General features: G+C 34.9%; 1 protein-coding gene across 1 annotated transcript in view; it reads right to left on the bottom strand.

Annotated features, from left to right (window-relative positions):
• Nucleotides 1-840: 840 nt before the first annotated feature.
• The window catches only part of LOC135834800 (uncharacterized protein in vnfD 5'region-like), a 60,688-nt gene continuing 37,710 nt past the window's right edge, over nt 841-23,818 (bottom strand). Inside the window, exon 2 of the mRNA XM_065348766.1 lies at nt 841-11,644. Coding sequence (XP_065204838.1) covers nt 9,971-11,644 — 1,674 coding nt within the window. The 3' untranslated portion in view covers nt 841-9,970. The remainder of the gene's footprint in view (nt 11,645-23,818) is intronic.

Raw genomic sequence — 23,818 nt, 5'->3', positions numbered from 1 at the left:
TTGTATTTTATACAAAACGTTATGAGTTTACCTGTATGCGGCTATATATATCTATATAGGCATCGCGACAGGCTTATGAGACAATTTTTCAAAATTTCAAAATTTTTAAAATCATTTTCAATTTCTGTTCTAATTAACTAATCGAAATTCTAACTGCACAGTCATTGAAATATATAATTTATCTGTATCAAGAAACAGAATAAAAAAATTTTTAAAATTTTTTGAACTATATTGAATTTTGTGAAAATTGCTTGGTTGTCAAAAAGTCTGAACCACATCAAAATTTTTGGTATCAACAGTATTCCCATAGAGCAATAAAATGCAGAAAAATCATTAGTCAAATTTATCATCGTGCATACCCAATTTCAACAGGGCTTTAGGTATGCCGACCAGTACTTCCTATTCTATAGGCCTCATGTTAGTACTACATCTAGCGAACATCTCTGAGAAACATTTGGTGCGCGCAGCTAACTTTGACAAAACTAGTTTGAAACAGGTGGCTCACTTGTTATGTAACTTTAGCCTTTACAAAGTGAGCCAGGCTGGTAAACCTACTGGTTCACTTCTTATGCAAGATTAACACACGCATGGGTTCATAAGTGTGCTGTTGTGAACATATATATATATTTTAGAGTCATGAAATGGCGGATTTATGTTACTTTTTCGAGTGTAGAGTGCCATAACATTTTTTTTTTGGCACCATCGGGAATAATATCAAACAAAAATTTTCAACTTCAACTTACTTAGACAATTTAAATCACCTATTTATTACAGGAAAGCTCGACCACTTTTGATGTGTAGTATGTCAATCATTTTACATGAGACAGGAATAATACATCATTTTCAACAAATACAAAATTTTATTACAAAAAAAGAACATGTGTTTCTTCAAACTACATTCAAATACTCAAGATGAATATTACAACTTAAAAATAAACAAATAAAAGTTATGATGCGTAATTACGCGTAGCTCATAATTGTACTCACCGAGGCCGAAGGTCGAAGGCTGAGGGAAGTTAACAGACATATGTAAGTAGTATGAACAACAAAGCGACCCGCGCAACTTTGGCGAAGCGGAGGTGAGCGGACACCCCCAACCCTGAAAACTGCTACCCTTGTACCCTATTATCCAAAAAAGTAGTAAGTCTAAGTACCTTTTCCTCATCCTCTTATAACAGACTGCTCTTTTCCCCCTATTTTTCAAATACTTGACCATTCTAATACTTGGGCTTTACTTTTCATTTTAATTATTTTAAAAATTTTTCTTCTCCAAACAAACTGGGTTGGCAACAAAAATATTTTTCCCTTTTTTCCCTCTTTTTCTACAACTTGACCATTCTAATACTTGGCCATTCTAACACAAGAGGTGGTACCGGTCAGTATTTTAACACCCTCTCTTGCAATTATGCATAATTAGTCTAGGAAAATTAAAATTCCTTTGTAAAATAAAGTGAGGTAAAAAGTTGAATTTTGGTGTACTGGTCCATTTTTATGTGCTCAACACGAATCTGAGGTGCAGTGTTGGGGAGCGGAACAGAACCGGAACCGAACCGCCTGAAAATTTGAGTTTTTACTGGAACAGAACCTAAAACCGGAGCGAAACGGTATTGGAGTAAATAAAATAAATCTGATGGAACGAAACCGCTAAAAACTGGAACAAAACCATTAAAAGTCCGGAGCAAAATTTTTTGCTCAGTAATAATGTGTTCCGCATGGCTTCACATGCAATTTTTCTGTACCTATTTTTTGGTGTTTTGAAAGTCTATTTCATAATTTTGACAAAAATGTGTCATTATTTTGGTTTTTAACGGCAGATTTCGCTCTACTCAGCACTTTTACTGTCAAAATACACAGTCGGAACGAAACCTCGGAGCGGAACAAAATTTTTTAGCGTTCAGGAGTGGAGCAGAATCTGAACCGTTATTTTTTTCATAAGCGAAGCAGAACCGGAGCGAGGAACGAAATAATTTCGAGCCGGAGCCTAAACCGGAACAAAAACAATTTTGCTCCCCAACCCCCAACACTGCTGAGGTGTCCCTTTGTGACCCTGGTGAGCGTTCTCCCCTATAATGGATCCAAGCAACCATTTTGTTTTTGGCCTGTTACATGTCAAATTAATCCAGGAATAATGTCAAATGAAACTTATTCTACTGGAAATTTTTAGCATCGATCTTTTAGTTATATAATAGACGGCTACTTAAAAGTGAAATTCTCCCACTATAGCTGCTTTTGTCACCCACTCTGTCGATTTCAAATTGGAAACAAATCCATCTGTGCATGTCTCAGTAAACGCCATTGGTGGTAATGGTGGTGTTAACTGTTTACGCATGTTGTATTAACATGCATCTATTCCTGAGGCATGCGCAGATATGTACATTGTTTCCAATTTAAAATCAACAGTGTTTGCGATAAAAGCAAGGGGAGAATTTTGCGTTAGAGTAGCCGTCTATACAGTCTATACATATAAGTAAAAGGTCGATGCTATTTGGTGATTACATTTCCCCGAAGGGGGGAGTGGACCTATGCTCATTCAAAGAAAGGGGGGGTTTAACAGATATCATAGTTATCAATTGAAAAGAAGTTTTCCATACAAGAATTGACTTGGCGGATGTCCTTAAAAATAAATGTCGATCTCCCTCACAGGTATTGAGTTGAATTGGGGCACCACACCCTCCCCTTCCCTCCCCCTTCTCATAAAATCATCATTTCCATTACAGGAGTGAAAAAAGGGCGGTCGTGTCATATGTGTTACATAAGATAAAATGAATTTGTATTGTGATTATTACAGACAAACTCACTTGTAAATAACCACCGGACAATTAGCCTTCCCATTTGGTGGATCCCCTGACCCCTGAATGATTTTTTGGCCATATTTCATTTAATTTCACTGCTTGATATGGAAAAAGTACATAAGTTCGTTGTTGTACTATATGTTATTTTTGAAAATAGTTGGGTAGTTTAGAATCGTTGTTTTGGTAGGTATTGTACTTATTACGAAATATTCTTCGAAATAAATTTTGTGACAAATGGTTTAAAACTGTTAGAAATTAACAACTCGAATTTAGACAAAGCATGATCAAATTTTAAACAACAATTTCTCCGTGCTAATAATTTGGAAAATGAAAGTGATAAACTGATAAACGTAAAGTTGTTTTATTATTACTGTGGTATAGGTTTTGATTGTAGGACTAGGAATTACAGAAAGGTATTTTTAATGAGATTTGACGTGTAGGAATCGGATAGGTACATAAAATAGGAAACACATGGGAATTTCAGGGAAGTAGGATCGTTACAGGAATTTAAATAGGAACCTGCCTAACCACATAAATATTAACATAAGGGTAAGGTACCCGAATATCGGCCCGTCTCCTAAATCCGGCCCACCCCCTAATTCGTCAACTAATGCCTCGACTTTCACGGAAAAAATGTTTTCTGGTTCCTTTTTCACAGAGAAAGCAAATGAGACCAAAATCATCACTCTAAAGCAAAATGGTAAAAAGTTATGAGCAAAAAACGAAAATCAGACGGTCCAATCATAATTTTGTTGTTTTTTCAAATCATTCCCTCCAAAACAATTTCTAGTACCCAAACCCTTACCCTAGGGTGTCCCTTAAAAAAAAGTTTTGAATTTTTGTGGGACCTTCCCTAGTTTGATTCGTATACCCAGTGCCGGTTTTAAGAGGGGGGGATTTGGGTGATAATCCCCCCCCAAGAGGCCAGTTTTTTTGGAAAAAATTTTGATGCTATAAAGTGGGAATTTTCCAAGAATTTTTGCGCCCTTGTTTCACTGAGATGGATGCCGATTTCAAACCGATGTTCATTTTTTTTTCATCTTTTTTGAGAAGAAGAAGCCTTTTTTTCTTCTCAAGCCCACATTATAGGTATATTCGTACACGATTTACTTTGAATAATACTTTGCAGGCAAATTTCAGTTACTGAGGTCCCTCTTTTTTAAAAATTAAACAAATAAATGACATATTTATTCAGTGGTGTAAACCAGGGAGTGAAGAGGGCCATTGTCCTCCCTTGCGAACGAAAATTTGAAATAAAACATGCAAAAGTGAATGTTTTTTGTTGTTGTTCGGACTAGTGATGTTATGAGCATATGCTCGCCGAGCAAATGCGCGCAATTGCGGGCATATGCGCGCATTTGCGCCCAAAAATTTTGAGCAAATGCGCGAAATATGCACGATGAGAAAATCATGCGACATATCAAAATACACGCCAGAGGTCGCTATCGATGAATAAACTAATAAAAACGCTATAAACTCAACTCACCTCCCCTCTAAAGTCAGAAAATGAAATGATTTGGGCCATTTTTACTTTATTTCATAACAAATTCTCGGTGAAGAGTGATGAATTTTGGTTTTATTTGATTCCCAAACTTTTAAAATAATTGAAAAAGGTGTCCTTCAGAAAGTTCTGCTGTTTTCTCCTTTTTTTCATGATGTCCTACTTGTTTGACACTTTGTAGCCTAAAATCACTTCTATTTTTGAATCATGAAACAAAATTTGAGACTCTCCCTTCTGAAAAACATTCAAGTACATATTTTTGGGAGAAAATAGTAAACCTTAAACGATGATTCCAGGTGATTTTAATAGGGTTCCCCTATTGGTGGAGAAACCCTACAAATTTTTGTACTTCCCATATTTTATTCTTTCTTATTTTATTTTTTTTATTTTTTTTTGAAAATATGAATTTCTAAAAATTTGTTGCCAAGTGATGATAAATTTGAGGGAAGGAAGGGAATATCTTACCATCTGAAAATTTTGAATTGAAAAAAAATCGAAATGCTTCCTGAAGTACTGAAAAAATAATATCGAACCCCTCCCCTCCCCCTTTCATTCAAAATATAAAATTTGAGAAATTGTCTTGTTATTGTATTTTTTACTATTTTTCAACTTTGGAACCAAAATTTGAGGGCTCCCCTTTCTGAAGATATTGAGGTAGATATTTTTGGAAAAATGGCTTGTTTTATCATATTTTGAATAAAAAATCTTTCAATTTCCATTTTATTCTTCCTTTATTTTGGATATTTTAATTTCTAAAAATTTTCACTCAAATAATGATGAATTCGGAAGAAAAGATCCAAAAATTTGAAAATTTTGAATTGAAAAAGAAATCAAAATATTTTCTAAAGGAGTGAAAAAATCGATTGCAATAATATTGAACCCCTCTCCCTTCCTTTGAAATAAAATATGAGAAATTGCCCTGCTTTTGTCCTATTTTTTCATGCTTTTCCGTTTTTTGGACAACTTTTCTCGTTGAAAATCACAAATACAAGAAAATAACATCCATTTGTGGAATTTGCGCGCAAATGCTCACCTTGCGCGCAGGCAAATGAATATGCGCGCATTTTAACATCACTAGTTCGGACCCATTTTTTCTAAAAATTTTCGCTCTCGCTTCGCTCGAGCAGTAATTTTACCTTCTTTTTCACAATATGATCACCACACATCACGATAGGTTTCCAAAAAATGACTCTAATTTCGATTTTCCATGCCTAAAAATCTGGTTTTGCCTCCTCCTTGAGGAAATTCTGACTATGCCACTGTACTTATTTGATTTCTGCTCTCCGAGAAGCTTAATTTTACCCCCACCCCCCACCCAAAAAAATGAGACGGCAAAATTGTTTGGTTCTGACCCAATTATCCCCCTCCAAGGAAAAATCCTGGCACCGGTACTGCGTATACCTATACCTACATGAGAAAATAATGTCCCAAAAATTCTTAGCCCAATCGGAGTATATTAACCTACGCCGCATCGTCCCTCTTTGTTGAAAAAAGTAGCGCGTCCAGCTCCGCATTACTCCACCGCAGCGCGTGGCACAGGAAACGCAACGAAGGAGGGTTCATGCGCGCCAACATCCTCTCCCTTTTGTTTTTGTTGGTGCTTGTATGCTTCGGAACTTTTGTTCATAACTCCTCTTTCATTTAATGCACTTTTTTGGAATTGATACTACTCATACATAATTGGCTGTAATAGGAAAGCGCACACGATGCTGGTTTATGAGAATTGCATTGTAAGGAATGCGCACAACGTTGGTTTAGAGATATTCAGACAAAAATTTTGAAATTCAATCTAAATTGTTATTACAGGTGAAGGATTTGAAATGGTTTTATCCACATTTTCATCACAAAACTTCAGATTTTCTGCCAGAAGCAACGGTCCTACAAAGAAAAATGAGGAGAATCAAAATTTTCATTTCTCTTTAATCTAAGTACTTACTTATTATAGGAGACGATATTTTGAGGATATTCAGGAACAAGCTAGGTCACAGGTGACCTGGCAACGGGTTCCCCGTAAACTGGTAGGCATTTTTCACAAAATTTATTTTTATTATTTCGATGTTGAATTAAAATTTTGAAAATGAAACGAAGTGATCGGTAGAATCGTCTATAACAAAGAAAGCTCATTTAGTCGACGTTGAAGAAGTCAAGAGTACGCATTGAATTGACCAAGGAAAACGAACAAAATATGGTTGCTTTTGATTTGCGATACACATAAGATCAAACTTTTGGTCCAAGGTACTCTAAGAAGAAAAAAAACATCTAAGTATCAAACCATCATATTACCTAAATACAGATTGCTAGAAGAACTACAAATTGAAATCAATCATAGTTACCTGTAAGGTTAACATTATTATGCAAACCTGATTTGAAAAAAATAAAAGATGAAATGTATGGAACAAATCTTCAAGCTACTCGTTCGTTTTCGTTGGTCTATATTTTACTCGTAGTTTTTTCAATTTTCAACACCGGCAAAATTAGCCCATTCACTGAATGCGCTTTCTTAGTTATCGGCGATTCTAACTGTCACTACGTCTCTGTTGATTTACACTTGTCATTGGTTAACTTGATTAGTTGATTCATGAACTTTAAATAAAGTATAATTTTAAAATCTGTTTTTGTTCAAATTAAATTATGAATTTCATTGAAAATTCAAGATGGACATTCATGAAGTGATAAAAAGAAATTTTCGTTGTCTTTGATTCTGATTGGAGGAACATCAAAAACTGTTGGCTGATAAAAACAAAGTAGAAAGAGTTTAGCAATGTTTACTATTTAGAATTGAAGAAAGTGACTTGGCAGATACAAAGGAGTCTTATGTATAGCGTATAACGCAACACATAAGATACCTTTCTAAATAACGTGGAGGGCTGAATTATTGAAAGCGATTTTAATAGGGTTCCCCTTGGTGGGGAACCCTAAAAAATGGTTTCTTGTTCAACATTTGATATCATGAAGAAATTGTATTTGAAATTATTTTTGAGGCAGTCAGTAAGTATATTTAATAATTATAATAGATGTGTGGGCAACTGGGCAATGGACGTTTACATATGCACAGGTTTTTGCATTCTACGTTTTAACCCAGTTTTTTTTTTCGTTAAAAAATTGGTAGGAGAGGTACCCACCTACTGAAAAAAACGCCGCGAAAATTCGCGATCTTTGAATATCTTCTGGTAGACACCCTTCCATTGTTTAATGTATTTTCTTGATAATTTTTTTTTTTTTTTTGTTTGAAGATGATTTGAAGATTTTTTTTGGCAATTTTTCGGAAATGAATTGGGGGGGGGGGGGGTTGGAAAATTTTTAATTTTGAAAATGTCTTTCCAAAAGGTCCTTCCAAGGTTCTTCTTTTTAGTTTACAGTTGTTAGACATCCTGTTCAATCATTTTATTTTTTTTCCTTGTGCACAATCCTAACAAGGTAATGTGCGCAATCCTTACTCGTGCGCAATCCTGACTTGTGCGCAAGACTAGCAATTGTGAGCGAAACTGTTTCACCGACATAATTATAGTAAGTTGTGCCTTCGTGTGATTTTGAAGAACATGATGCATTGACGAGCAATTTACGAAATTATTCAAGCCTTCTAGTGCTCATAGGTTTCAAATGTTTTTTTTTGTTTTTGGGAAAAAATTTGCGACTGGAAAAAGTATTTCTAAAAAAAAAAAAAAACTAATAAAAGAACAAAAACGCAAAAATAGTTTCCCTGAAATTATCTTGTCCAAAAATGTAATTCAGGATTTATATTAAAATAAAGTGGTTTGTCCCACTGATTTTTTTCCGTTTCCAATCGACCTTCTTTTTTCTTTTTTGAAGATACAAAATGAATTTTTTAGTGTTCATTTCATTTCCACCTTAAACTCTAATAATTACACTACAGTAGGTAATGTTTACGTTTCGAATTCATATTTTTTATCGAAAAGTGAGAAATTTGTTCATAAAACAGAATTCCTGGGCGCTTCCCCGCAGAGAAAAAGTCATAGTTTTTAGACTATAGAATGGCACATTGTTCACCAGAGACACCGAGGAAAGTACCGGGTCCGAGCCAAATTCCGAAAAATGTCCAAAATTTTCAAAAATGAGATTATGGTTGTTTTGGGTACAATTAGTAGGTACGCACCAGTTGCCATTCTACATTTTACCCCATCCGATACCATGATGGTTAGGGGGTCCAAAATATCGGGTTCAAGTCAAACTTTGAAAAAAATACTTCAAAAAAATTTTTTTTTCATTCCAGTCGACTGTAAACAACCTTGAGATACTTTCAACAGACTTGAATCTAGAACTATCCCTCATTTTATCATGCATTTTCATGTATTTTCGAAATTTTTTACAGACTTGGAGTCAAAACCAGAATTCTCCAAAATAGTATCGTGAATTACTGCTATGGAAAGACTTGAAAAATTTTTTTTTTGGTCAATTTGATTGTTACCCGAAGCACTATATATAGGCGGGATCAGAAACCTGCTACTACTGATACCCCCCTTCCATCAGTTTTTTGCGTTTTTCTCAAAATAGTGAAAAGTGGAGAATTCTGGGTTTGACTCTAAAGTACTCAAATAAGGGACACCCTACCATACCCGTACCCGAAAAAATAAAGCAAGGAATACCTGTACCTGTATCCGTACCCAATAAAACTATTCTGAACCAGTTTGGGTACTACATAGATGTGGGTATTCACCAATGTTTTGTCTAAAATAGTAAAAAATGAAGAAAAATTCAAAATGGGTGGAATACCTATATAGGTACCTGTACCCATACCCATACCCGAAAAATTTTGGAATGATTGTGGTACCTCATATTTGTACCCAATCTTCTGAAACGAAATTCTGTACCCATACCTGATATCTGTGCCTGAAAACGTTTGGGTACAAAGCCCTGCTGATAAGAAACAAGTACTCCAACTTCCAACATTTAGGTATTCTTACTCCTTAGAAGTTTGTTAGTTGCTATTCACAATTTCAAGAACGCAGCGCTGAGAAGAGCACCCAGCAGGATGAATTGGCATTAGACAACTGAAGGGTCCACGGAAAGAACCAGGTAAGACACTTTTTTAAACTATTGTGTTACGGCGTTTTGAGGTGTCAGAATGCTCGAATTTAGTAGTGAATTTGAATTTCATCAAAGTAATGATTGGAAATGCATCACTCAACATCCCACAAACACAACTTGAAGCATAGTAGAAAAAAATGAAGAGATACGCCAGTCACGAGTTGAAAAGTCACTTTTTCGTGAAAAAATCAAGCAAAGAATTGAAAAATTAGTGTTTCACAACAACTTGAATTCGATGAAAATCGATTAAGTATTATGATGACCTAATGAAAAATTTTAGCATTCTAAATAGGTAGTTAACGATGTTGAATTTTTTTCCCTGTCGCCTCACATTTGGTCTCGGCTCATTTCTCTCACCTCCTCTTTTTTTTAAAGGCTATTTTAACCACAAAAAATTGATTTTTTTCAAAATCTAAATGGACTACATTTTTATACTCCTCAGTGTGAATTTAATTCAACTCTAAACTCATTTTTGAAAAAAGTGACTTACCTGGTTCTTTCCGTGAACCCTTCAACTATTCTTTACCATTTTGGTTCCCCTTGGCCTGCAGTTGGTTGTCTTTTAGGCAGGTACAGCGTCTATAATTCAAACTTACTTATTGCATATCAATTTAAATAAATGATGTGCATATTAGAGACTTGCCAGTGGGTCAATCTGTTCTCCGTTATCCAGATAATATTCAGCTTTCCAACAAATTTCCCGCAATGATGTATTGATAGAGACTCCTACCACGGTGACATTTTTTTCTTTATTGAAGAAAAGGTTCGCATATTTCTTCTCCCTTGCTTGGTTTAAAGCTATGTCAGCAGCATTCTTATGTCCTCTTGCCATCTTCAGTTCAAAAATGATCACTGTGCTTTTCAATTCAACCACAATGTCTGGTGTTCCCAATGAACAGGTGTATTCTGATTTTGCGGGAATATCAGCAGCTGTTAGAAGTACTTGAATGGCCATATGAAAAGCTTTTTCAGTGCTGTCGACATCATACAGTTTACTGGGTACATTAAGAAAAATACTATTTAGAGTTCTGAAAAATTGTTCTAGATCTGAAATTTCAAGGCAGCTTTTCAAGTTTGTTATTTCATACTTCCAATCCTCTACTGCTAGATCAATCTCCTTGTCAAAAGCGTGTTTGACTTCTAAATTTGGAAAGTCAAGACAATAGGTTTGGTTCTTATAATATTCCTTGATGGAGAAATATCCATGGTAGTAGAATAAGGGTAATAATTTTATGTTACTAATGTCAGAGCCACTTTCCAGAGTAACTTCATCAATAATTTTTGGCGTGATATAACAGGTCTGCAACACTACATCTAAGGATTGTTTTTGAAATTCATGACGCAGCAACTGAGCCCTCTCCTTGGTCGACCAAGTGTTTTTAATGCGTCCATGTAAAAAATACTGCGTTATGGAGCAGGGATTGAAAATGCTTTTTTGTGGACTAGTATCTTCAGAGAAGAAATATCCTTCATACCAAGTATGCATTTCCTTGAGGATATTCTGGTCTGTCACCACCTTGTCTCCAGTTTGACTTCTGGTTTTGGCCATATGATGAATATACTTAGAAAAATGCTTCTTAATTTCATCTTCTGTATAACCAAGAGCAGTAGCATATCTAGGCTGTAGAGAGATATCTGTAATGTGGTTGGGTCCTGAGCCAGTTGAAAAAAGGGCAAAGTTACTCACACCAGTAACATAAGTAAAGTTGATGATATCACTGTGAGATTTCAGGATAGAGAAAAAACTGTTCATTTTTTGAAAAATATTTTCTGACAGTGATGGATTGCCTAGGTGTCTCACAATTTGCGCATCATATTCATCTATCAATACAGCGATGCCATGGAAAGTGCTGTAATCAATCTTGTTTGATAATGCTAATAAGAGGTCTTTAAGAAGATCATCAAAGTCTTCACCAATGATACATACTCCGTTAATTGTTGCCATTTTAAACAGTTCTTGCGACAATTTTTTTCCTAAATCGCCTTCCTCTTCTAAAGAGAATAAAGAGAAATCGAATATTAGAACAATATGCTTCTTCCAGGCATAATTTGTTTTTCCTATATAATAATTCTTGAACAGTTCTTTGTTGCCCTCGAGGATTTCCTTCAATGTATCCAAGAATAGACTTTTTCCGAATTGTCTGGGTCGAAGTAAGCATACTTGAGCATCATCATCAGTTATTAGAATGAATGCAAAGTAAGTCTTATCAATGTAGATTAAGTCATTGTCAAAAATGTGTTTTATTCTTGTAGCTGCCCAATCAAGTTTCGCTAGTGGTAGTACAGTAGGTGATAAATTGCAGATCTGAAAAAAATTCATTCATTCCAAGCGTTAGTCTGATACAGTTGATTTTCAGCTGTGAGAATACTTATATTGAACTCTATGTACATTACTTGGAAAAGTAAGGATAGGTAGGCAATATGCCCTTAACCTCGGATTTCGTTGAAACTCGCAGGGTATATTTAGTATCCCCAAAAAATAATTTTGGGCCCATAGCCCGATCCCGACCCCACCCCTCTCAGCAAGGGGGGCCAAAAAATGCGTTTTTCAGGGGAAAAATTCTGAATCAGCGCGCGATTAAGATAAATTTATTCTGTAAACGGATATAGTTAGAAGATACGTGGAGGTACCTCCCTGAATTTTTTCAGAATTTTTCATTGCATGGGGGGAGAAGGGGGAAAAAAGAAATCTTTAAATCGACATTACTCCAGAACGAAAAAACATATCAAAACGATTCTTTCGTCAAATATGTAGATATCTTTATTTCTACATGACCCCCCTCAACCAAAAATTACACTTTGAGTTGGGTACATTATCTAGATCTTGTAAAAAACGCAAATGGCCCAACTCAAAATCCCAACAACATTGCAAGTTGTTTGGAGTTATAAGGGTACATCATAAAAATCTCCACCTTTTTTGAGCAAATTCCGTACATGCAAAGTGTTAATTAACAGTTTTGATTGTTTTGAATGTTTTTCAGGGCCGCATATCCGAATGTACCGATTAGTAGAATACAATAGAACCACAAGGGGTAAAAACTGTATCCGAATGTCCGATGCGAAATGACCGCCAATGTCCCAAAAGGTGTATCCGAATGTCCGAAGTAAAAAAAAAAAACTTGTAGGTATAAGTAAGGATTCCCAAACATATTTGGATTTTGACGAATATGGAAGCCAATGGAAAGTACAACTATATACTTTGCATGTACCATAAAAATACAAAGATAAGCGTAAAGTCGATGAAGATGGGCTCATGAAACCCCGAAACAGATTTGTGAGAGGTCCCACTCCCAATCCTGGAATTATGATCGACTGCAGAAGCCTTATTGCATTTTTACTTCAAGAAAATCAGGCTAAAAACCATTGAGAAGGCGCAAAAATCTTACTTTTTTACAGCTGAAAAGTCAATAGTCACTACCCCTAACGGGCATTTCTAGAACCTCCTCCAAACGCACATGCAAATTTTCTAGCCTTCCAAGTCGATTTGTGAGGTTTCTCTTCTTCGAATTGCTCTAAAAAAGTCATTTTGAATTTTTTGACCTTTTTTGCCTCCTTTTGTTTCTCCCTCTTCAGAATTTGGGCACACCTCAATTTTTTAGCCAAACTAATCTCTCCTCATATATTTCAAATCCAATGTAAAATCACACAAAATATGAAATTCCTCTGGCTAAAGCTGAAATGTTCTGGGGGAGCGATGAAAAAAAATCAGACATGCTTAAACTCCAAGTAAAACAAATGTGTACCTACTATTATAAGGTACGTACATCTTGTATGTTGAGAAATGAATTCAATTACAAGTAGATCATTTCATGACTATTATTGTCAAGAAAAAATGTTTGAACTACCTACATATACCTATTCGACAGTAGTACTAGAAACCTCTGTAAGTGCAAAAATCCAAACGGACATTCAGATACACTTTTTGAGATATTTGCGGTCATTTTGCAACGGACATTCGGATACAGTTTTTACCCCCCATGGTTCTACTGATAACCACTAATTGGTACATTCGGATACACACCGTTTGTCAGTTAGAAATAGTCACAAGGAGTGCACTTTTTATTGGTTTGTACCAAATGGAAAACATTTTTTAAATTGATCACTTTTCAGAAAAATTAATTTTCACATAATAATGAAATTTTAGTTTTTTGAAAAAAACCCAAAAACTAAGCACTCTGGAAAAAAACTAACGACATTATGTCGATTGGAAATTTAATTCTCTACAACTTTGTTGACATGAAATTTTATTAGACGCTTGCTTTCGCCTCCACATCAACTTTAATGAAGGTTATAACTCAAAATGTTTTCCAAACGTTGAAATATTTCCTCTTTAAGATGTTATTTTTCAAAGTGTTCTTATGCTAAACGAAGGTAGGATACCAGATTATTAAAATGTGGTGCTATTCATTCCTCACAATTACGAGTAATTATAAGTTGAAGAAAATAATGAATCAAGTTTTTAAAAAAAGAAAATCACTCTTCTGTAAAATTTCACTTTTTTGAGATGTAACTTTATTACTCCCAAGGTGTGACAAGTGACATGTTTTCCTTTAGGGGCTTTTCTGGAGCCAGAATTTTTCTGCATAACTTACAACTCAAAATGACAGTTTTTGCTGAAATTGGTAAAAATCCACAGTTTTTTTCTCTCTTTTTTTCATGATCTACCCAATCTATTACATAGTAGGTACGCAGTAGGTAGACCTATGATGTTTTCAATGTACTTGGTAACTCACATAAAAATTTAATCATCGACACCAAAATAAACCTTTCTGATAGTTTTGAATTAGTAGATACTACATAATTATGTACATACTTACCTACTTGAAAAGTAAGTACTTGTAATTCAAGAAAACCTTGATTAAGAAGTTGCATGGCGTAAATAGCTCTATAATGAAGCATTTTTCACAAAAAATCCAATTTTTGGGCAACCCCTCTCCCCAAAGTGACCGTTAAGGGGGCCCAACTGCAATTAATCCAAATTCATATTTGTGTTCAGCAAGTTCGATTCATATGATAAAGATTCCCATATTGTCAATCTACTTTCGCCCCAAAATTTGAAGAGGGGGTGCCTATGGCCAAAAAATTGGAGTTTAAAGAAGTTAGTTGGTTTTCTATTGTTTTTGGAGGTCAGCATGCAAAATTACAAATCGTTTTTTTTTGTGGTGCTGTGACACAAAAAACATAATTTTGAGTGTTTTTTGAGTTTTTGAAGATGGCCTACCTGGAGGGAAAATTTGAAAAAAAATACCAATTTTTGTAGTAGGGGAAGCTGTTGTACATACCACGGAACGATTTTTGGTTTTTGTCTTCCAGCGTTGGGAATTCAAAATTTTGGTAATTTCTGTTTAGCCCATGTGAAAGAGTGTTCATAACATACTATGGCCACAATTTGCCTTTAAAAAATTGGAAATTTTTGTTCCATCCCTATTGTTGAGATTCGATTCTCCGTTTAAAAAAAAATAAAAAGTTGATGAACGGACCTACCTGTTCTACCTACTCGTTTTGCCATTCGATGTGTTGGCTACAGATCGTTGCCGCGGCTCTTAGCGGCACGTTTTCGTCATCGACCTTTTAGTTAACCTAGACGACTACTCTAATGCAAATTGCAGAATCCGTCAGATTATAGGGAAGGCGCCTCCATAAAAGCAACCTTATCGGTCTACGTAGGTACACCGCGTGTAGACCGCGTATTTTACCGTAAAACCGGTTATTTCAAATTCAATACATATACAAGTCCTTTCGTTCCTATTAAATAAAGAAAGATGGTTTTATTTTCATGCGGAGGTGAAATTCTATCATGACTGTAAGTGTGTCTCAGTTCCATTTTATTTATTTTATTATTATTCGCGCGGATATTTATTCACGATTGTTTTTCATTACATTTAATTATTTAAAGGGTAATTTAGAAAATATGAATCATTATTTTTGAATTTTATTATTCCAGGTAGACTGAAGAGAGAGTGTCTATTTGAATCACAATATTATACACGTATTTTAAACTTTGATGAGCTACAACTTTCGAAGCAGATCAGGGACCCCCATGTTTGATGGCGTCATTTTGTGCAGAAATTTATCAGCTTTTCGATGGTATAAAGTTTTTTGAAATCCTCATAATTTTTCATCGAAAAATTTGCAAATTTTCGAGACGAAAATGGCTAAAAATGAGCAAAATGGCCGTTATTTTGAAAAAAATTGTCCAAAATTTATTTTGGAAGGTGCTGTAAGGTGGAGGAAATTTAACCCAACCAAATGACACCAAAATTATAAAAATTCACCGAGTAGTTAGCTCAAAACTGGAATTTACCTTTTTGAGCTTATTAATTTCTTGCTAAAATTACCACTTGAAGCAGGTACACCGCAAATGTAGACCGGGAGGTTGCCTCTTGAACTTTGAGGCGTTAGAACTTTCGAAGAAGATCGGGGACCCCCATGTTTGATGGCGTCATTTTGTGCAGAAATTTATCAGCTTTTCAATGATATGGCAATTTTTGATATCCGCATAGTTTTTCATCGCTAAAATCGCATTTTTACGACTCGAAAAAAACGATTTTGGACCATTTTGAACTTTGATGCTTCAGAACTTTTGAAGCAGATCGACGACCCCAACATATTATTGCATCATTTTGTGCAGCATCTTATGAGCTTTCCAATGATATAAATTTTTTTGAAATCCTCATAATTTTTCATCAAGAAATTTGCAAATTTTCGAGACGAAAATGGTTGAAAATATGCGAAATGGCTGTTATTTTGAATAAAATTCACTAAAAAAATTTTTTGAAGGTACGGTATGGTAGAGAAAATTCAACCCAACCAAACGACACCAAAATTATAAAAATTTATCGAGTAGTTCGCCCAAAACTGCAATTTTTCATCTTGAGTGATGCAATTTCTAGCTAAAATTACAACTGAGCAAGGTACACCGCAAATGTAGACCGGGAGGTTGCCTCTTGAACTTTGAGGCGTTAGAACTTTCGAAGCAGATCGGGGACCCCCATGTTTGATGGCGTCATTTTGTGCAGAAATTTATCCTCTTTCCAATGATATGATATTTTTTGAAATCCTCATAATTTTGCATCGAGAAATTTGCAAATTTTCGAGACGAAAATGGCTAAAAATGAGCAAAATGGCTGTTATTTTGAATTAAATTTACTAAAAATCATTTTTGAACGTACTATATGGTAGAAAAAATTCAGCACCGCACAACGATACCAAAACAAAGAAAATTCACCGGATACTTGGCTCAAAACTGAAATTTACCTACTTGAGCTTATTAATTTCTTGCTAAAATTACCACTTGTAGCAGGTACACTGCAAATGTAGACTGGGAGGTTGCCTTTTGAACTTTGAGGCGTTAGAACTTTTAAACCAAATCGGTGACACCCATATTTGATGGCGTTATTTTATGCAGAAATTTATCCTCTTTTCAATGATATGAAATTTTTTGAAAACCACATAGTTTTTCATAGAGAAAGTAGCGTTTTTGCGAGTTGAGAAAGGTGATTTTGGTCGATTTTGAACTTTGACGCATCAGAACTTTCAAACTAGATCGACGAGCCCAACATTTTATAGCGTCATTTTGTCCAGAATTTCGTCAGCTTTCCAATGATATGATATTTTTTGAAATCCGCATAATTTTTCATCGCTTAAATTGCATTTCTTCAAGACGAAAATGGTTGAAAATGAGCAAAAAGGCCGTTATTTTGAATAAAATTGTCCAAATTTTATTTTCAAGGATACTGTATGGTAGAGAAAATTCAACCCAACCAAACGACACCAAAATTATAAAAATTCATCGAGTAGTTCGCCCAAAACTGCAATTTTTCGTCTTGATTGATGCAATTTATAGCTAAAATTACAACTGAGCACAAGGTACACTGCAAATGTAGACCGGGAGGTTGCCTCTTGAACTTTGGGGCGTTAGAACTTTTAAACCAAATCGGTGATACCCATGTTTGATGGCGTCATTTTGTGCAGAAATTTATCCTCTTTCCAATGATATGAAATTTTTTGAAATCCGCATAGTTTTTCATCGAGAAAGTAGCGTTTTTGCGAGTTGAGAAAGGTGATTTTGGTCCATTTTGAACTTTGACGCATCAGAACTTTTAAACTAGATCGACGAGCCCAACACTTTATAGCGTCATTTTGTGCAAAATTTCGTCAGCTTTCCAATGATATGATATTTTTTGAAATCCGCATAATTTTTCGTCGCTCAAATTGCAATTTTTCAAGACGAAAATGGTTGAAAATGAGCAAAATGGCCGTTATTTTGAACAAAATTATCCAAAAATTTTTTTTGAGGATACTGTACGGTAGAAAACATTTAGCAGTGCACAACGATACTAAAATCAGAAAAATTCATCGAGTAGTTCGCCCAAAACTGCAATTTTTCGTCTTGAGCTTATTAATTTCTTGTTAAAATTACAACTTGACAAGGTACACCACAAATGTAGACCGGGAGGTTGCCTCTTGAACTTTGAGGCGTTAGAACTTTCGAAGCAGATCGGGGACCCCAATGTTTTATGACGCCATTTTGTGCAGAAATTTATCAGCTTTTCGATGATATACAATTTTTTGAAATCCGCATAGTTTTTCATCGCTAAAATCGCATTTTTACAACTCGAAAAAGGCGATTTTGGACTAATTTGAACTTTGACGCGTCAGAACTTTTAAATTACATCGAAAAGCCCAACATTTTATCGCGTCATTTTGTCCAAAATTTTATGGGCTTTCCAACGATATAAAAATTTTTGAAATCCCAGTAATTTTTCATTGAGAAAAAAGCATTTTTACGAGATAAAAAGGGTTAAAAATGAGCAAAATGGCCGTTATTTTGAATTAAATTTACTAAATTTTTTTTTGGCAGAGCTGTGCAGCTTCAAAGTTTACCAAAATGATTGAAAATGGAAAATTTCAGCTGCAAATTGTTCCCGTTGTAGGTATGTGGTATCTAGCGGGAACTCTAGCTTTTTTTTTTTTACAAAAAACCTATTCTATTCCATTCAGCTGAAAATAATTAGACCATAATACCATTATTAGTCCCATTTTTTCGATAAAAATATGCTAAAAAGTTTCATTTTTTTGCCAAAAATTATTAAAAATTCTCGTATTTTGCAACGAATTCCAAAAAACCTCATTTTTTCCCAAAAATTGCTTTTAAGTCTCGTTTTTTCGTCAAAATTATCAAAATGTTTCTTTCATTTCAGAAATTGAGAAAAAATGTCTTCCGTCTATTTTTAATTTAAAAAAAATATCAAAATCGATTTTCAACATAAAAATGATTTTTTTTTCAATTTCTGACATGAAGAAACATTTTGATAATTTTGACGAAAAAACGAGACTTAAAAGCAATTTTGGGCAAAAAATGAGGTTTTTTGGAATTCGTTGCAAAATAAGAGAATTTTTAATGATTTTTGGCAAAAAAATGAAACTTTTTAGCATATTTTTATCGGAAAAGTTGGACTTTTCAAAGATGTAGATCTAGCGGGAACCCTAGCTATTTTCCGTGGGCAATTTAGCGGTTTTTAGCTAATTTTTGGGCGGGATTTGAATTTTCAGAACGGCAACACTGCTATTTTGTGAACATGAATTTTGCAAAATGAAAACTTTTTTTGATAATGTCGTGTTTTTATTACTCCATTTACTGTGATGATGGTTAAAACGATCAATTGCGATTGTTTTTTGACTAGAAATTTTTCATTATTCATGAAGAGAATCGATGGTTTGTCCTCCTACCCAGCAATTAGCGAACTGAAAATAATGTAGCAGATTCTTTCTCTGGCAACGAAAAATTGAATAGTCGTTTTTCGAACTTGATGTATGTATTTTTATTGTCTAACAGAGCAATGTAGAAAAAATCCAGCTACACAAAAACGAAAATAACAAGATTTGTCAATAGGAGAAATACGTTGCATTTTGTTAGATACCCCGCTGAGCGTCGCGCCAATAGTCTAAATCCATTCACATTCTGCACGAATGCACTAACAGTAAACTACTGAAAACGCATTTAACCAGTTACCAACACGTAGTTTTAAATAAACAGCACAAAATGAATTAGGTACCCTCGTGATAATTCATTTTTCTCAATTTTCCTCAAAAATGAATTTCAATTGATTTTATTCAAAAGACTGGCCATTTTGCTCATTTTTAACCCTTTTTATCTCGCAAAAATGCTTTTTTCTAGATGAAAAATTACTAGGATTTCAAAAAATTTTATATCGTTGGAAAGCCCATAAAATGTTGGACAAAATGACGCGATAAAATGTTGGGCTTTTCGATGTAATTTAAAAGTTCTACCGCCTCAAAATTTAAGAGGCAACCTCCCGGTCTACATTTGCAGTGTACCTGTTTCAAGTGGTAATTTTAGCAAGAAATAGAGGAGCTCAAGTAAGAAAATTTCAGTTTTGAGCGAAGTAATCGGTTGATTTTACGGATTTTAGAATTATTGTGTGATGTTGAATTTTCTCTACCATACAGATTCTTCAAAAATGTATTTTTTAAAATTTTATTCAAAATAACGGCCATTTTGCGCATTTTCAACCATTTTCGTGTCGAAAATTTGCAAATTTCTCGGTGAAAAATTATGTGGATTTCAAAAAAATTTATATCATTGGAAAGCCGATGAAATTCTGAACAAAATGACACCATGAAATGTTGTGCTTTTCGATCTAGTTTGAAAGTTCTGAAGCATCAAAGTTCAAAATAGCCCAAAATCACCTTTCTCAACTCGCAAAAACGCTGCTTTCTCGATGAAAAACTATGCGGATTTCGAAAAATTTCATATCATTGAAAAGAGGATAAATTTCTGCATAAAATAACGCCATAAAACATGGGGGTCCCCGATCTGATTCGAAAGTTCTAACGCCTCAAAGTTCAAGAGGCAACCTCCCGGTCTACATTGGTGGTGTACCTTGCTCAGTTGTAATTTTAGTGAGAAATTGCATCACTCAAGACGAAAAGTTGCAGTTTTGAGCCAACTACTCGGTGAATTTTTATAATTTTGGTGTCGTTTGGTCGGGGTGAATTTTCTCTACCACACCAATACCTTCGAAAATAATTTTTGGAAAATTTCATTGAAAAAACTGCTATTTTCCTCATTTTCAACCATTTTCGTCTTGAAAAATTGCAATTTAAGCGATGAAAAATTATGCGGATTTCAAAAAATATCATATCATTGGAAAGAGGATAAATTTTTGCATAAAATAACGCCATCAAACATGTGGGTCCCCGATCTGCTTCGAAAGTTCTAACGCGTCAAAGTTCAAAAGGCAACCTCCCGGTCTACATTTGTGGTGTACCTTGTCAAGTTGTAATTTTAACAAGAAATTAATAAGCTCAAGACGAAAAATCGCAGTTTTGGGCGAACTATTCGGTGAATTTTTCTGATTTTAGTATCGTTGTGCACTGCTACATATTTCCTACCATACAGTATCCTCAAAAATGAATTTTAATAAATTTTACTCAATTTAAGGGTCATTTTGTTTATTTTCAACCCTTTTCGTCTTGAAAAATTGCAATTTAAGTGATGAAAAATTATGCGGATTTCAAAAAATATCATATCATTGGAAAGCTGACAAAATTCTGGACAAAATGACGCTATAAAATGTTGGGCTCGTCGATCTACTTAAAAAGTTCTGAGGCGTCAAAGTTCAAATTAGTCAGAAATCGCCTTTTTCGAGTTGTAAAAATGCCATTTTAGCGATGAAAAACTATGCGGATTTCAAAAAATTTTATATCATCGAAAAGCTGATAAATTTCTGCACAAAATGGAGTCATAAAACATGTGGGTCCCCGATCTGCTTCGAAAGTTCTAACGCCTCAAAGTTCAAAAGGCAACCTCCCGGTCTACATTTGCAGTGTACCTGCTACAAGTGGTAATTTTAACAAGAAATTAATAAGCTCAAGACGAAAAATCGCAGTTTTGGGCGAACTATTCGGTGAATTTTTCTGATTTTAGTATCGTTGTGCACTGCTACATATTTCCTACCATACAGTATCCTCAATAATGAATTTTAATAAATTTTACTCAATTTAAGGGTCATTTTGTTTATTTTCAACCCTTTTTATCTCGTAAAAATGCTTTTTTCTCAATGAAAAATTACTAGGATTTCAAAAAATTTTATATCGTTGGAAAGCCTATAAAATTTTGGACAAAATGACGCGATAAAATGTTTGGCTTTTCGATCTAGTTTAAAGTTCTGACGTGTCAAAGTTCAAATTAGTCAGAAATCGCCTTTTTCGAGTTGTAAAAATGCCATTTTAGCGATGAAAAACTATGCGGATTTCAAAAAATTTCATATCATCGAAAAGCTGATAAATTTCTGCACAAAATGACGCCATCAAACTTGTGGGTCCCCGATCTGCTTCGAAAGTTCTAACGCCTCAAAGTTCAAAAGGCAACCTCCCGGTCTACATTTGTGGTGTACCTTGTCAAGTTGTAATTTTAACAAGAAATTAATAAGCTCAAGACGAAAAATTGCAGTTTTGGGCGAACTATTCGGTGAATTTTTCTGATTTTAGTATCGTTGTGTTGTGCTGAATTTTTTCTACCATACTGTATCCTCAAAAAAAAATTTTGGATAATTTTATTCAAAATAACGGCCATTTTGCTCATTTTTAACCATTTTCGTCTTGAAAAATTGCTTTTTTCTAGATGAAAAATTATGAGGATTTCAAAAAATTACATACCGTTGGAAAGCGCTTAAAAATCTGCACAAAATAACGCAATGAAATGTCGGTGTTGTCGATCTAGTTTTAAAGTTCTAACGCTTCAAAGTTCAAAATAGCCCAAAATCAGCTTTTTCAACTCGTAAATATTCAATTTTAGCGATGAAAAACTATGCGGATTTCAACAAATTTCATATCATTGGAAAGAGGATAAATTTCTGCACAAAATCATGCCATAAAATCATAGGGTTCTCGATATGGTTTAAAAGTTGTAGCTCATCAAAGTTTAAAATACGTGTACAATACTGTGATTCAAATAGACACTCACTCTTCTGGGAATAATATTAAAAAATAATGATTCGTATTTTCTAAATTACCCTTTAAATGCAATGAAAAGTAATACGTATATAAATAACCGTCTTAAACAGAGTATTACATACCAGGATCATGTTAGTATTTCACCTCCGCATGAAAATAAAACCATCTTTCTTTATTTAATAGGAACGGAAGGACATGAGTATGTATTGAATTTGAAATAACCGGTTTTACGGTAAAATACGCGGTCTGCACACGGTGTACCTACGTAGACCGATAAGGTTGCTTTTATAGAGGCGCCTTCCCTATAATCTGACGGATTCGGAAATTGCAAACTAAGGCCACTGGTTATGTCGCCAACAGCTCTGTTCTATTCGCTACTCCGAGTAGCTCTGTGTACTCTCGTGATTTTCTCCGGAACCGATAAAAGAGTAGAGAGAGTAGGGGAAATGAGTCTTCGAAAAGAACACAAATCCAAGAACACCTTGTAAAACAACTAAATTTCAACAAAAAAAAGAAAATAAACACTCGTAAAACGGAATGTCGGAATACTGATTGTAAAAAAAAAAAAATGTCGCCTTGAAAAATCTGCTCTTTTTACTCTACTCCTTCTGCACTTCCTTTTCAGCAGGTGTAGAAAAACCTGCTCTAGAGCAGCTCTTTTGACTCTACTCCTTGCGAAAAGAACGATTAGACGGATTACTCCGAGTAAAAATGTGCCAATAGGACACAGTATTGCTGCTCGAAGCTCGAAGCAACTCGGAGTTGCTCGGAGCAGCGAATAGAACAGAGCTAACTCTGTGGATTTCAAATTAGAAACAAACGCATCTGCGCATGTCTCAGGAATTGATGCTTGTGAACAGTAAAGGGAAACACCACCAGCACCCCCACTTCCACCACTAATCCAGTGGGCACTACCTACGAGTCCCGAACGAAAAACCAGCTTTATTGTGAAAATAGAACGGCAAAACGGTAAGCCAAGAGCCCTTTGGGTACTGCCTTTGGAGTCCGACCCGGGCCGTCCGGGACTTACTATTGGCAACGCAGCAGCCATGATTATCAGTCATATGGTTCAGGGTTACCACTACAGGATTGACGCAAATAAATGTAAATTGTTGAATACAGCCAGTGCATGTTCCCTTTCAAAATAAAAACTTCTTTTTTTGATCAGGCGAAAAGTATAACCAGTTTTTTCGTCGTGTTTTTCATGGAATGTGGTGGATGATTTGTCCATACGCAACAGCTGTTCTTTACGACTTTACCAAGGCAAGTGACTGGCACCAGCATTATTGTATTATAACAATGAATAGGATGACGAATGATAAAGTTGACCTGACCATACCCCTTACATCAAGACATCCGAACTCCGATGAAACTGAAAGGGAATGAATACTAGTGCCTTTCCTACATTTCTTTTATTGTAAATCACTGTTTTTCTTCATTTGACTAAAAAATACTATGTTATGGATACAATTATCTTGACATCTTGACTTTGATGCCT

The sequence above is a fragment of the Planococcus citri genome, chromosome 2 (assembly GCF_950023065.1).
Source record: "Planococcus citri chromosome 2, ihPlaCitr1.1, whole genome shotgun sequence".
In the NCBI taxonomy this organism is placed as follows: Eukaryota; Metazoa; Arthropoda; class Insecta; order Hemiptera; family Pseudococcidae; genus Planococcus; species Planococcus citri.
This window is presented reverse-complemented; position numbering and strand designations above follow the sequence as displayed.